Genomic DNA, 13,846 nt, shown 5'->3' with positions numbered 1-13,846 from the left:
CTGAGTCAGCGTGTGTGTGAATGAATGATGTTCTGAGCCAGTGTGTGTGTGCAAGAGAATGATGCTTAAAAGTGGGAGCAGTTGTGCGAATGGTCGGCAGCTGTCAGGGGGCAGGAGTCCTCTGAAGGCACCGTGAGTAAGGAAGTCACAAACACAGGAGAACGAGATCTCGTTCTCCGTTTTCACCTCCAAGCATCGGGCGGCTCGAGCACAAAGGCTCTGAGTGACGAACGCTAGATCCAGACAAGGGTGACTCCACACCCGCCTCTGCCACTGACTGTGACACCCTGCATACGTCACTGCATTTCCTCGGGCCTAAGCCTCAAACATAAAGAGGCTAGACCAGACGCTCAATCTTTTTTAAAAGTTCCTTCTAAAATATTCCCTCTATAAACTATCCAAGCTCTCTGTGGCATATACAAAATATAGGGAAATTCAAAGTAAAAATTGTTCAAATACCTACAAAAAAAGGAAAAAGCCTATTGGTTGATGCTAAAGATTGACTAAGAAGCTTATGAAGGTTTTCTTCAAGTGGCTTCAGATTCCGTTTTCCCAGCAGAGCTCTGAGCGGAGATGGAAGCGCTTTCTCTCTGCCCTGCCCAACACGGCCGCCACCGGGCACAGGCGCATGGCCCTGGCCACTCCAAAGGCGTCTAGAAGGATGGAAGGACTGAAATCTTGTTTTCTTTATTTTGATTAATTTAAATATAACTTCAACAAGCCACCTGCAGCCACCGCGTTGGGCAGCACAGCTCTGAAAGCCAGTGTGCCCCGTGGCACAGAGATGGACAACGGAGGACTCGTTTCCCCACTGCCCCGGAAAGAAAACGACCCTGAGGGCTTCTCCACATCTCAGCCACGAGGCAAACACTTGTTTGCGTCATTAACCTCGTCGTCAAGGAGGAGCCTACGTGACTATGTTTCATAACTGGGCGTTGCCCTGAGCTTTTGGACCTGGAGTAACACGGGGTGGTTCTGAGGGACCCGCTTCTGGAGACACTGCCAGAGCACAGAGACCGGGGCCCTCTCCTCGGCTGACGTCGCTGCTGCGCCATGCAGAGGGAACCTTGTCTTTGTCCAGCTGTGGGGCCCTGGGAGGCTAACTCTGCAGGCTCCGAGGTGCCTTTCTCAGAGCCGAGAGGCGGTGTGGCTTTGTGGCTGTGGACGTGGACTCAGAAGCCTGCTTGACAGGGTTCAAATCCTGGCTCAGCCACGTACTAGCTGTGTGACCTTGGGCAAGTCACGACCTCTCTGTGCCTCGCTTTCCTTATCTACGTGGGGAGATGAGGAGATGAATCCTCACCTTGCGAGATTGGTATAAGGAATAAGTGAATTAGCTGGGACCCATTAGAACGCCTGGCACATAGTAAGTGCTCAGTTAACTCTCACTACTCCTCTTGCTTAAAGACTAGACACAGCAGGGGCAGGCGGGTGAAGCTGACCCCTGCAAATGCAGAGTCGGAGCCCGTCTGTACTTAAAGTTTGGATATTTTATTCACTGTGGAGTTTTAAAAAATTTCATTGAAGTATAACATATACAACAAAATTTACTCTTATAATGGTGCAATTTGGTGAATTTTTTTCATGGATTTTTTTTGCATTCATTTTGATTTTTTAAAATATTTTTTATCTTAATGACTGAGTTTTTTGGCATCCCCTTAAGTTTTACACTTGAGGCAACATCGAGTGTACGTCGCTCGCCTCCCCCAGTCCTGGAGCTATGGTGTAGGGCTAACTTCCAGCTCCCATTTGTCAGGGTCTCACAGTAGCAGGAGGCCCTGGTGTGTGTGTGAACTGAGCCTAATATCTTAAAGAGATTCTTTGGGTCTATTAATAGGAGCATAGGTTCAACACCAAGGGAACACAGTTCTCAAAATTTTCTTCCTGCTCACTGTTCAATGGAGGAAATGTATTCTTTGGGAAGCAAACATTTTGAAAGAAGACCCACGACAAAATCACACCAAGCCACTCATTGGTGCCCAGTAGGTTCACCACAAACACTAGTCTTTACGATGCTTTACCGCTGGGTGACATCAGGCAAGTGACTTGGCCTCTCTGTGCCTTGATTCCCCCGTCAAATGGGACCAACAATCCTCTCCCGCAGAGAATGAAAGGAGACGATGAAGGGAAGGTGCTGGGCCAGCACTGGGCACACGGTCGGCTCAGAATACTGTTATTTACGCTCTTTACGTGACAGTCACCACCCTAAGTGCTGTACGAATGCTCCCCCTGCTCAGTGCCTTGTTTCTCACAGTTCTGTTTGGAGCCCAGGACCGGGGTGTCGGGGCAGCGAGGAGGGCGGCAGGGGCTGGTTCCAGCCTCGCAGACTCAAGGACAAGTGCCCCGCACCTGCCACGCCGGCCGGGCCACCTCCTGGGCAGGTCTAGGGACAGCCCACTTCCAGAGGAGTGGTGATGGAGGCGGGGCGGGCGGGGCAGCGCCTGAGTCCCTGTGCCCAGCTCTGCTGTCAGGAACAGGCCCAGGGCCACCAGGCGGCCGTCGTTCCCCCACCCCCCTGTGCTGATCCCACCCCCTCCAGTTTGAGAGTCCCAGGGACCAGTGGCTCTTACAGGGGGTGCAAGGAGCCCCCGTATTTCAGGGGAACCTCTCAGGGGCCTCCTGGCTCCCTCTCTTTCTTCAGCCAAAGCGGATCCCCTTGTATCAAGCTTGTGGAGTTTTCTTGCAAGATTTCGGATAAAGAAAGGGCTCTATTGTCTACAAGAAAGTGTAGATGCTGCTTTCCTAGACCCACTTACCCCCACACCCTGCTCCCTCCAGCCCTTACTCCTCGCTCCACCCCAGGAGACAGAGCAGGAGACACACACACACACACACACACACATCCCCTACCTGAGGGCCCGTGGCTCAGAGAACTCCTCATAACTGTGCACGGAGTCACTGTAGGATTCCCGGGAACCCAGGGGTGGCGGGCGGACAGAATACTGGTGGACTGAGGCATTGGGCTGGGATGTCGTGTAATAGGGTGGCGGGATGCTGTTGCTTGTCTCGCTGCGGTAGTCACTGTCTCGATCATCCACTGCACTGTCAGGGTCATCATCTGGAAGAGAGAGGAAGTGAGGGGAGAGAGTGAGGAGAGAAGGGAGAGAGCGAGAGCACACGATGGAGGCCAAGGCAGTCTCTCAGACTTAGGGGGTATTCACCAGCTGCTAACCTAAGAAGAGGAATCTTTACCAGAATGAATGAAGGATCTTGGGTCATGTTAATAGAGGTAAAGGCTTTAGAATAGGGGAGGTGAAAATCTTGCTTTGCCTCATGTGGGTCATACTGGACCTAGAGTCTGGGGTCCAGGGTAAGCCTACAATGTGAGGAGGACAGGGACAAATTGGAGTGTGTCCTTAAGCTCAAATGTGAGAAAGGACTTTGCTAAATTTCAGGCTCTCTGAAAACAAGACGGGTTTTTCCATCAGGCAGTGAGCTTCCCATAACAGGAGTCATGCAAACACTCCGGGAAGTTGGAGTGAGATTAGGAGGACAACTTGGAGTATAAACGCCATTTGACCCTTAGAGATTTCTTATATATGATGATGGGGACCCCAGACCTGAACTCACATGTGCAGGAATGAAGAGGGCTATCTCCCTCAAAAAGGATTAGATTCTTAGGTTGGCAAGACTACCACACACCCAGAATCTATTGCTAAAATGGAACAGGGTGGGGTTGCCAAATTTCAAATGTTTAATAAGAATTAGAGGATATTTTAGTTTGGTTTGTTTTCCTTAGCAAATAGAAAACAAATTTTCTTTCTTCATAAAAAGAAAACATCGTTGAGGGATGTTAGATGTGGTGGGAGAAGGGAGACTCGATTTGTCTAGGAAGCGACACTTGGGGTTGAAAACACAGCGCTGCAGAAACAAACCGACTAAACCTGGATTGGGCGGCCCTGGCAGCTCAGCGGTGGTCTTAACTTACTGGCGATCTCAAACATCAAGGGGGTGGCTTGTACCTTGTAGTGCCTTGGAGCATTTTTGCTCATTTCTCAGATGTTTGCATGTTCTTTTTGCTTTATTGTTTTAACTTTCTCCTTTTTCAGCTAATAGAGTCTGTTTCTTTATATTCCAAAAGTAGGTCCAAATTTTTTTAATGTAGCAAACTGTTAAAAAATTAATTTCATATTTCACGTGGAAAGCTATTTGATTCATTTCCTAAGTGATTTGCCTTTGGGAGAGCGTTCAGTTCATTTTCAGCCAGCAGCACCGGCCTCCCCCAGGTGGTTCTGGTTCCAGGCTTCCCACTGGACTCGGGCCACTGTGACCCACAGCTTTTCATCCTGTCCCGGCCCTACATCACCACCGCCTGACGCGCTGCGTCACGGGCGATGTGGATTTCCTCGAGTCGGATCCTCGAGATCGGGTGGGACTGTGATGCTGGGAAGGCCTGACGTGGGGGCTCTTCTCCCACGAAAGCCGGGACACTTTGTCAATGTCACCAAATTGCCCCTGTGACCAACTTGCTTTCTACCCAGTAATCTGGGTCTGTAGTCTTCAGCCAAATCGACATTCTTTCTACCAAGTTGCCCTCAACTGGGCTCCGATGTTTCCAACCAAATGGCGCAAGGCTGTGTGCGCATTCCCCAAATTCACTCTTTTCTGACACATTGTCAGTTTGGGGGCAAACTGCTTTCTATTGGATCTTTTTGCTTTTGTCCAGACTCTGCTTTTTACCAAATAGTCTTTGACCAAATTGCTGCTTCCGGTAAGTCGTTTGCAGCCACTTTTGCGGTGACGGAACGGCCTGCTCTGGGCCCGCTCGCCTTTGCTCTTCTCAACTCAATTATCAGCTTTTGCCAAATCGGTTTTAACCAAAAGTGTCTTTGTTTTGACTGTATTGTTTGTTTGTGGCAAACCAGTTGTTACCAAGTCTTCTTGTCTGCCAAATGCCCATGCAGGCTCAACTGGCTTCTGTCTGACTTGTTTCTGACAAATGGTTTGGGATCAAAGTATTTGTCAGCAGTGTCCTGGGTGCTGGAGGGGCCGGTGCAGCCGCTCCATGGGACGTGGGGTAGGGTGGAGGACCCCCAGCTTGCGGAGGAGAGGGGAGGAGGCCGGCTCCTGCTCAGACTAGGCGACTGGGTTTCTCCGCAGGGGCAAGATGTGGGGGAAAGGGAGCTATTCCTTAGATAGAAAAATGGGCATCCAATTTGGGGGGTGGCTTGTGTTCTTCCCTGGGGGCAAATTGGAGGAAGGGGTGTGTGTGTGGCGGGGGGCCTTGGGAGCTGAGGTCTCGGGAGTGACATCTGCCTGGGGTCCCTCCCCAGCTGCTCTGAGACCCTCTCCCCTCCCTACCCGTCACCGCTGCGTGACACTGGGGCCCGTTTCCGGGGGAGGAGGAAGGTGGGAAGACAGAAGAGAAGGGAGCCACAGGAGGAGACAGGTTACACATGGGGAGTAGGGGGGGATCCCAGCGCCATCTAAGTGCCCGCTCCTTTCGGGGGAATCCCCCACCCCAGTGGCAGTGCCCACTCCCCACCAGACAGGGCAGGACCCCAGAGCAGACGTCAGTAGCCAGGGCAGGAGGGCACGAGAGGGGTCTTGCCAGTCCTCTGGCGCCAGTGTGCCAGCCACAGGCTCCCTGCTCCCCTGCATGGTGGGGCGGGGCCTCAGGATCCCCGAGGCACCCACCTCCCCGCGGCCTCCCAGAACACCAAGCAGGTACTTACTCTGCTGCTCACCCCAGCCAAAATAATTCCAGTTGCCTACAAAGAGAAAGGGCAGAGACAATAAAAGGGAGCAGGCGGTGGGGACACTCGGAGGGGGGCTCCCCCATCCTCCTCATTCTCCCCATCTCCTCCTCCCACTCCAGAAGCATCCTCCTCGAGCATCACTGTTGCCTTCACTCACCACCTTGGGAGGAAGGTGGGATATCCCTGTGTTTTTGCACAAGGCCACAGCTCAGCCAGGAAGTAACAAAGGGGGCATTTAGGCCAGGATTTTACAACTCTGAAATTTGCGGTCAGCGTTATCCACGCCTTCCCTGCCCCATCTCGTGGATAAGAAAAGAACAACCAAACTGGACATCCTAAATTTTGAAGTCCCTGTTGGGTGGGTTTTTATCATTCTGCTCATTTTACAGGTGAAGAAACAGGGCTCAGAGAGGTGGAGTGAGCAACCTAAAGTCACACAGCGTCTGAGCCTCAGGGCCGGGGAGAGAACCACATCTTCGCCCCTCATTCCCAGCACCTGGCATCTTGGGCCAGAATCCTGAGCCCTCTGACCCATGGCTGCCTTCTCCTTGAAAAGGGGATGAGGCAGCGCCCCCAGAGGACGCAGAGGTAAATGCTGGATATGGATCTCCATTCCCGAACCAAACCCAGCCCTCCTTCAGCCCACCTGCTCCGGTGCCCCTTCTCTTCTGCTCCTGCCCCCACCACAACCTCCAATGACCCCATTCACTGTGGAGGGGGCGGCAGTTCCAGTCGGGGACTTTCTCGATATCACACCCCAAGTTCGTGCAGGAACTGGGTCCCCACCTGCAGTCCCCCAGCCCCGCCCCCACCAGGCTCCATCGTCACCATCCTGGGCATGTGGGGGGACAACCGGCACAGGGGAGACTGTGAGAGGGCAGGAAAGGAGGGCAGGGAAGCAGAGGCAGAAGCAGAAGGAGGGCGGCGGGTGGGTGGGGGCAGTGTCATGAGGGGTTCTGCCCTGAGACTGTGGTATGTTGCTTCCTCCCCACTCTGGAGGGCTCGGAGGGTGCTTTGGGGAGGGACAGCTCCTTGGCCCAAGAAGACCTGGTCTGGGTGCATCTGAGTGTCCAGAGGGCCAGGGAGAATAAACGCTCTGAAAACTCCAGCCCTGAGGGAGGGCGGTAGGTGGAGGACCGTGGGCATCATCATGATGAACAGACGTAGTGCAAGGGCAAGAGAAACCAGCTGGGAGCCCCTCAGACCTGGGTTCAAGTCCAGGCTCTGCCTCCCGCCCGGCGTGTGGCCTGGGCCAGTCGCTTCTCCTCCTGGGCCTCAGTCTCTTCCTCTACGAGAATGGATGACTTTTTGAGCCTTCGTCCGCCGCACGTGAGCCTACTGTGTGTGTGTTGGCAGGACTGCCTGGCAGTGTCTGTCTGCACATGTGGCTGTGGGCTGCTTGGGGGTCTGTGTTGGCCCCATGAAAGTTACAGGCCCTCAGACAGGATCTGATAAATGGAACTGAAGAGTCTGCAAAGTGTTTTCCAAGCCTCCAGACGTCCTGGGTCCCCTCAGAGTAAGGGGGCTGTGAGATGCCCCGTCTCGAAGACAGGGACGCTGGCGTGCCTGAGGCCGCACAGCGAGGCGGGACTCAACCCCAAGGCCCAGGTGTCTCTCCTCTCCACTACACTGTGAGCAGGCACGGTGCCGCTGAGGACCCGTACTTCTGGAGGGCAGCGAACCGCAGACAGGAAGGTTGTGGGAAGGGGACGAGGGGTCAGCCGATGCCCAGGGAGGGATGGAGAGGTACTTACAACACTGGTTGCTGGGGACGGGGAGAGGCCTGTCCTGCTCATCTTGGAACGAATACTGAGGAGGAGGGAAGGAGGGAGGGTTCCTCTCAGGGGAGGCCAGATGCCAGGGCACCAGGACGGTCCTCTGTCCTGTTCATCCTGACTCCCCCTGCCTCCCAGTCCTCTGCCTCTGGAAGAGAAGGACGCAGGAATCCACAGAGAGAGAGAGAAAGAGGGAGAGACACACACAGATGGCGAGAAGCAGAGACAGAAAAAAGAAAAAGAGACGCAGATGAGGGACAGAAACAGAGAGGGAAGAGAGAACTGAGGGGAGGCAGCTGAAGAGAGAAGAGAGAGGAGGTTGGACAGAAGTTACCACCACGTGTGCTGCCCCACCCCACCTTCCACTAAGAGTGTCCTGGTCTCGCCTTCCGGAGACTGCAGAGCCACACGGGGTCCTTGCGCTGTGACGATGCAGACCCCGGCAGAAGGGGTGGCATGGGGGAACAGAGGTAACGGGCCAGGGCTGGTGGAGGAGGGGAGCTTTTAGGAAAGCTGCAAGTGTGACTTGAGGAGTTGAGGTGTGTAGGGCAGAGAGGGGCGTCAGAACTGCTGCAGGGCCCCTGCATCCCCTTGAGGGTATCTGGCAAATGCAGAACTTAAGGTGACTGAAATCACTACGTTGGCGGCGGCCTGTATGTTCCTTGGTGACATCACAGCTTTGACACTGGACCACACGGGTCGCTGATTTAGTCGGGTTACAAAGAGATAGAGACACAGACACAGGGAGAGACAAGCAGAGAGAGAGAACAGAGGACGTGGGGAGACAAAGAGAGCCAGACACAGGAAGAGGAGAGCCCCACCCCAACGCCCACCTCGTCCTGGCCCCGCAGGGCGTTCAGCTGCTCCAGCTTCTTGGCCCAGTAGCGCGCCTCCTCCTCAGGGATGTCTGCAAGCAGAGCCCCGGCTGTGGGCCTGGAAGCCCCTCCCTGCCCCTCAGCCTCCATCAGTGCACCCCGCAGGCCTGCGGGCGGGTCTCGGGTGGGCAGGGGGAGAGGAAGAGAGGACAGGCAACACCCCGAGTCTCCCCCTCCACAGCAGCCTTGGGAGCAGTGGAGGATGGGCGAGGACACGCACCCCAGCATTCCACGCGCAGGGAAGCCGCGAGTTCTTGGAAGGGTGATGTGGACAGGAGCGAGCTGCTTCCAAGAGAGGAGGGGAGGCCTCTCTGTGCCTCTGCCTCTGTTTATCTCTACATCTCTATGTCTCTCTCTGCTCCTCTGTCTCTGTCTCTCCTCCCGTTCCCTGCTCACCCCTGCAGCCTAAGCCCTCACCAAGGACCAGCCAGGACAGCTCAGACCTGAGCCCTGTGGGTCGAGAAGCATCTGCTGCCCGTTGGTGGCCTGCAGGAGCTGGGCGTGCTCTGCACGTGGCAGGCACGTGTCTCTGCTGACTTGCTGCCACCCAGGAAAGTCCTCTGCGGAGAGGACACCTCATCCTTGGCATGAAGGGTCGTCTGGACCACTCAGGCCTGGCAGTTCTCCTGGGACTTGGAGAGCGTCCCCCCCTTACCCAACGGTAGCTCGAAGCGGGTGTCAAGGAGGATGCGGTGGAAGGTGGGGTCCTTGGTGCCGCAGATCTCACTGTCCGCCATGACCACCTGCGAGTCCAGTGTCAGCCACTCTCCAGGGCCCTCCTGGGGGGCAGGGGCAGGTCCTGCTTGAGGGGGCTGGATCAGACATCTGCTGCACGCCAGCCAGCAGGCCCCCTGCTCCCACGCGAGGTGTCTCCCCTCCCCACCTCACCCCGACCCCGAGAGCAAGGGTCACAGCGCCACTTTACAGAAGAGGAAACTGAGACTCAGAGGGAAGGCCCCAGTCCAGGGCAACATGGGGAACCCAGAGGCAAGGACCCAGAGAGTGGGTCCTGCGGGGTCAGGCAGGGGCGGTCACAGCCTTACACAGCCACTTCTCATCCCTGATGAGGGTTTAGGTGGCCCCAGCTTCAGATAGAAGCCCTGATTTTCCCACCATCCAGGGAGGAAACCCCCCCAAGTGAAAGAACCAGTCCCTCTTGATTCAGGGACATGAGCCCTTGAGTAGGTGGGGTTCACGCTGAACCTCAGTTTCTTCTTCTCTCAAATGAGAAAGATGACCTGCAGAATCTGCTTTCTGCAGTCCCAGAGAGAGACTGGCAGGGGTGAGAGTGGTAGTCCAGGGTCCGCTCCACGGGTCACTGCTGCCCCAGGTGACCAAGCCTCCCTCCCACTTGGAGGGGTCACTGAGAAAATTGTGGGTCGTCCTCAACGCTTCCTTTTGGATTCACTTGCTTGGACTATGGCCCCCATTTCCTCCCTCTCCATTCATTCATTCACTCTGGCGTCTCCTCTCTGTCTGGTCCGTGCGGGGCTGTGTCAGGACCCCAGGAGGCCTCTGAGGAACGTCAGTCACAGGAGACAAAGCCTAACGCAGATTCCCCCAGCCCTGAGACCAGGGCGAGGCCAGAGGGAGGGAAAGGGGCTGAGGAATCCAGAGGGAAGTTAGGGAGGGCTTCCTGGAGGGGAGGGCATGGGAACCGGGCTAAGATGGTGATGGAAGGGACACTCAAAGCCCAGAGAACAGCATATGCGAAGGGTCAGAGGCCATCTTCGGGCCTGTAAGGCATGTGGGTTGGGGTGTGGGTGTGGGGGGAGATACGGCTGGCAACATGGGCGGGTGCCAAGGGAGATGGGTGGGGAGGGCAGGAAAGGGTCCCCAGGTAGGAAGACCCTGCTGGGCTCAGCATAGCGAGGCAGAGTGGAGGCCAGAGAGGAGGCCGAGGTTCCCTTCTGGTGTCTTCAGGGCGGGTGGAGCCTGCTCTCTGCAAAAAGTGCTAATTGCCCACAATGTCCCTTCTCCTCTCTTTTATAGGAATACATTTTTAGCTGGGCCCAGGGCTATGCAGCTGAAGACTACATTTCCCAGACTCCCTTGTGGCTAGGTGGGGCCACATGACTAAGTTCTGGCCAATGGGATATGAATGAAGTACCATGAGCAGCTTCCGGGTTGGGCCCTTAACGAGGAGGGCAACTCCCTCCCTTGCCACCTTTCCCTCCCCTAATGGGAATGCAGATATAATGGTGATCCCCCAGCAGCCATCCTGGGCCATGAGGTAGAAGCCACAAGGGGAGAAAGGCAGAGCAACAAGATGGAAGGAGTTTAGACCCTGGTGACTTTGGAGCCGCCACCACAGCCGCAGATATCCACCCAAACATTCCCAGGGGATGGAGATAAATATCCATCTTGTTTATGCCACTGGCCTCTGGGCCCCTCCCAGGGACTCCTCCCCAGCCTTCAGTCCACCACTCACTTCATTGGACTGGCGGATGGTCCGCAAGGGGATCCACACGGTGCCCACCATGGTGTCCCAGATGAGACCCTTGTTCCACACCTCCACCGTCAGTCCCAAATCCAGGCGGTTAATCTCGCTGTGGAGGGGGAGGGGCAGGAGGGGCAAGAGTGAGGGGTGAGACGCAGACAGCCGGTTCCCTCGCATTAGGATACACGGCCAACTGGAGTTCAAACCCAGACCCGTGAATCCTAGACTGGAGGGTAACACAGTGGCTCTTGTTTCACAGAGGGGAAACTGAGGCCAGAGGACTAAGTGACATGCTCAGGGTATCACAGCAGAACCAGGGTTCCAGGCTGGTAGGGAAGGAGTGGGGACAGATCTCACATATCTCCTGCCCCCCAACTCGCCTGGTCTTCCTCAAGCCCTCAGACCCTGAGAACGCTGGCTAAGCAAGGAAGAGGTTCACACACCCTCCATGGCTCCCCAGTACCCCAGCATAAGGGCACTCAGGGCCTCCATCCCTCCCCATGTCATCTCTATCCGGTCAAATGGGGATCCTCCTGAGCACGAGATGATCTCCCCTCTAAGCACCGTCCCTGAAGGCCCCACCCTGCAAATTTGCAGATTTGGGGGAAAACCTTAGTGAACGTCCATTCACTGAAGTTACCAAAGATTTATCTGAAGGAATGTTATCCCTGAATGTATCTGTTGACTGACCTGGTCATCCAGTAACTGGCTTTTGGAGAGTTGGGGACCACCCTGTACCTCCCCCCTCACATCTTCCCTAGAATTGCAGGGCCAGCTCCTCCCTTCTTCTCCAGAAGCCCCTCTGCTCCAGGACCCCAGCTCTTGGTTCTCTCGTGGCCTTCACTACCGACTGTCCCCAGCCGGGCTCTGCGCAGGGCCAAATCCCAGCTCTGCTAGATACAGGCTGTGGGACACTGACCAGGCGGCTTTGCCTCTCTGGCCCTGTTTCTTTATCTGTAAAATGAGGATTACAATAGCACCCTTCCTCCTGGGGTCGTGGGCAAAATGACGTAATCACAACCTCAGAAGAGGGCACGGAGCAAGCTTTGGACCATCATCAGAGTAGACGGGACGTCATATGAGGCCCCGGGGGCTCCAGGTTGAAGGGAGGGTCCAGGTCATGAATTCATTCAGTTATTATGCGAATATTTATTGCGCACCTACTGTGGGCCAGGCCATGTGCTTGGCATGGAGGTCACAGTGGGGACAGAGACCAACTGGGCCCTACCCTCCTGGAGCTCACACTCTGAGGGTAGGGCCAGAAATGTGTCAAAAAATGACACAAATGACTAAAATGACAATTGGTGGCAAGGTCTGAAATTACTCTTCAATTGCATCTTGGGGTGGCCGTCAGGGAGAGCTTCCCTGAGGAGGTGACACAGCTGAGACCTGAAGGTCAAAAAAGAGCCAGTTGGGGGGGGAAGGAAGGAGAGAGAGGAGCAAGTGCAAAGGCCCCGGGGCAGGAACAAGCTGGACTTGTTGGAGGAATGGTGCAGAGGTGGGCGTGGCTGCGGCAGGTGAACTGGGAGAGATGGAGGGAGACACTGTTAGGAGGTGCCAGGGGCGGGGTCTGGGAGGGTTGGCTGGGGGGAGGCGTGTGGGTTTTATTCTAAGGTTGACAAGCCACGAGCCGTGGGCAAGTTTGGAGAGTGACAGGATGTGATTTGCAGTTTGAAAAATATGCCCCTGGCTGCCTGAAGGAGCACAGATTGCGGGAGGCAGATGTCAGCAGGAGGCCAGGGCGAGGCTGGCAGGCAGCGGGGACTTGGCTGGGGGCCTCGAGATAAAGGGAAGAGCTTTGGAGGCAAAGCTGACGGCTGGACCTGGACGCTGGGCCGAGGGGGAGGGAGGGGAGTCTCAGACGACAGCTGGCTGTGCGGCTCCGCCCCACGGACCAGCGAGGGGCCAGACTGAGCCGGGGTGGGCTGTGCGGCTGGGGCTGGCCCGGGGACTCACAACATGAAGTCCTGCTCCCAGCTGGGCTGGCTGCCCCGCACGGCGACGGTCGTGCTCTTGACATTCTGCACCTTCAGGCTCACGTACGTGTGGAATTTCTCTGCGGTGGTGAGAACAGAGGTCAGGGCAAGGGTTGCGCACCCCCCAGACACCGTCCCAAGCTCCAGACCCACTGTGATCCCCCAGGGGCTGCGTGTGCTTGGCGCCGCCCCAGGTCCAACATACTGCTCCGCTTCTGTGCCTGCCCCCAAGGCCAGCCCCCAGTGCCCCCGCCAGCCTCTGAGCACCAGGGAGGGGCCTTGGTGCAGGGACTCGGTGCATGGAACTTGGCGATGCCTAATTCTGCTGCTTAAAAATGACCACGTTCAATAGCCTTAGTTTTCAGCTGGGAAGACTGAGGCCCCAGAGAAGTGAACAAAATTGAGTATAAGAAACTCCCCTCACCTCTCTGAGCCTCAGTTTTCCCACGTGTAGCCTGATCAAAAAGTCCCCACCTTGTTTCTTAGGGTCCTGGGAAGGGCCACTGGCTCAGGGTGAGCCCCACCCCCTGGGGTCTCCCAGGGGGCCAAGGGAGACTGCTGGAGCCCAGGCCAAGTCTGATACGCCCCGCGATGGTCAGCAGACGTAGAGACACTTCACTGGCTCAGCCCCCCTCCCCGGTCTCTCCCAGAGATGGTCAGACAGACAGACAGACAGACAACATAGGACAGGGCAGGAATAGAGACCACTTACCTTGGGCACCATCAAACTTGGCTTTTTTGACTGTGGAGAGAGACAGAGACAGGGAAGGGAGACAGGGGGTGGGGAGAGAGAGGCAGGAGGAGAGAGACACAGAAAGAAAGAGACAGAGATAAGAGCGAGGCAAAGATAGAGCGCAAAAGAGACAGAGAGACCAAATGGAAAAAAAACCAAGATAAAGACAGAGGTGAAATCAGAGACAGAGAAAAGAGACCAGGAGAGGAGGAACAACAAGGAGAGGAAGGAGGCAGGGATGAGAGGGGGAGAGAGAAGAGTCAGACGGGCGCGCACAGGCAGATCTAGGGGCGGAAGGGGATTTGGACCCTGGGAGCAGTCCCTGCCCCTCCGCCTCCCCATCAGACT

The 13,846-nt window shown here is 55.7% G+C and overlaps 1 protein-coding gene across 2 annotated transcripts in view; it reads right to left on the bottom strand.

Annotated features, from left to right (window-relative positions):
* The window catches only part of UNC13A (unc-13 homolog A), a 52,550-nt gene extending 39,047 nt beyond the window's left edge, over window positions 1–13,503 (bottom strand). For both annotated transcript variants that reach the window (XM_004422973.3, XM_087443577.1), the window contains exons 1-8: window positions 13,478–13,503; window positions 12,746–12,845; window positions 10,781–10,898; window positions 9,005–9,128; window positions 8,308–8,381; window positions 7,454–7,508; window positions 5,676–5,711; window positions 2,851–3,058 (exon numbers count right to left, since the gene is read on the bottom strand). In XM_004422973.3, coding sequence (XP_004423030.2) covers window positions 2,851–3,058; window positions 5,676–5,711; window positions 7,454–7,508; window positions 8,308–8,381; window positions 9,005–9,128; window positions 10,781–10,898; window positions 12,746–12,750 — 620 coding nt within the window. In that variant the 5' untranslated portion in view covers window positions 12,751–12,845; window positions 13,478–13,503. The remainder of the gene's footprint in view (window positions 1–2,850; window positions 3,059–5,675; window positions 5,712–7,453; window positions 7,509–8,307; window positions 8,382–9,004; window positions 9,129–10,780; window positions 10,899–12,745; window positions 12,846–13,477) is intronic.
* Between the last annotated feature and the right edge of the window lie 343 nt (window positions 13,504–13,846).

This window comes from Ceratotherium simum, chromosome 18, assembly GCF_057802395.1.
Source record: "Ceratotherium simum simum isolate JZ-2026a chromosome 18, ASM5780239v1, whole genome shotgun sequence".
Taxonomy (NCBI): domain Eukaryota; kingdom Metazoa; phylum Chordata; class Mammalia; order Perissodactyla; family Rhinocerotidae; genus Ceratotherium; species Ceratotherium simum.
This window is presented reverse-complemented; position numbering and strand designations above follow the sequence as displayed.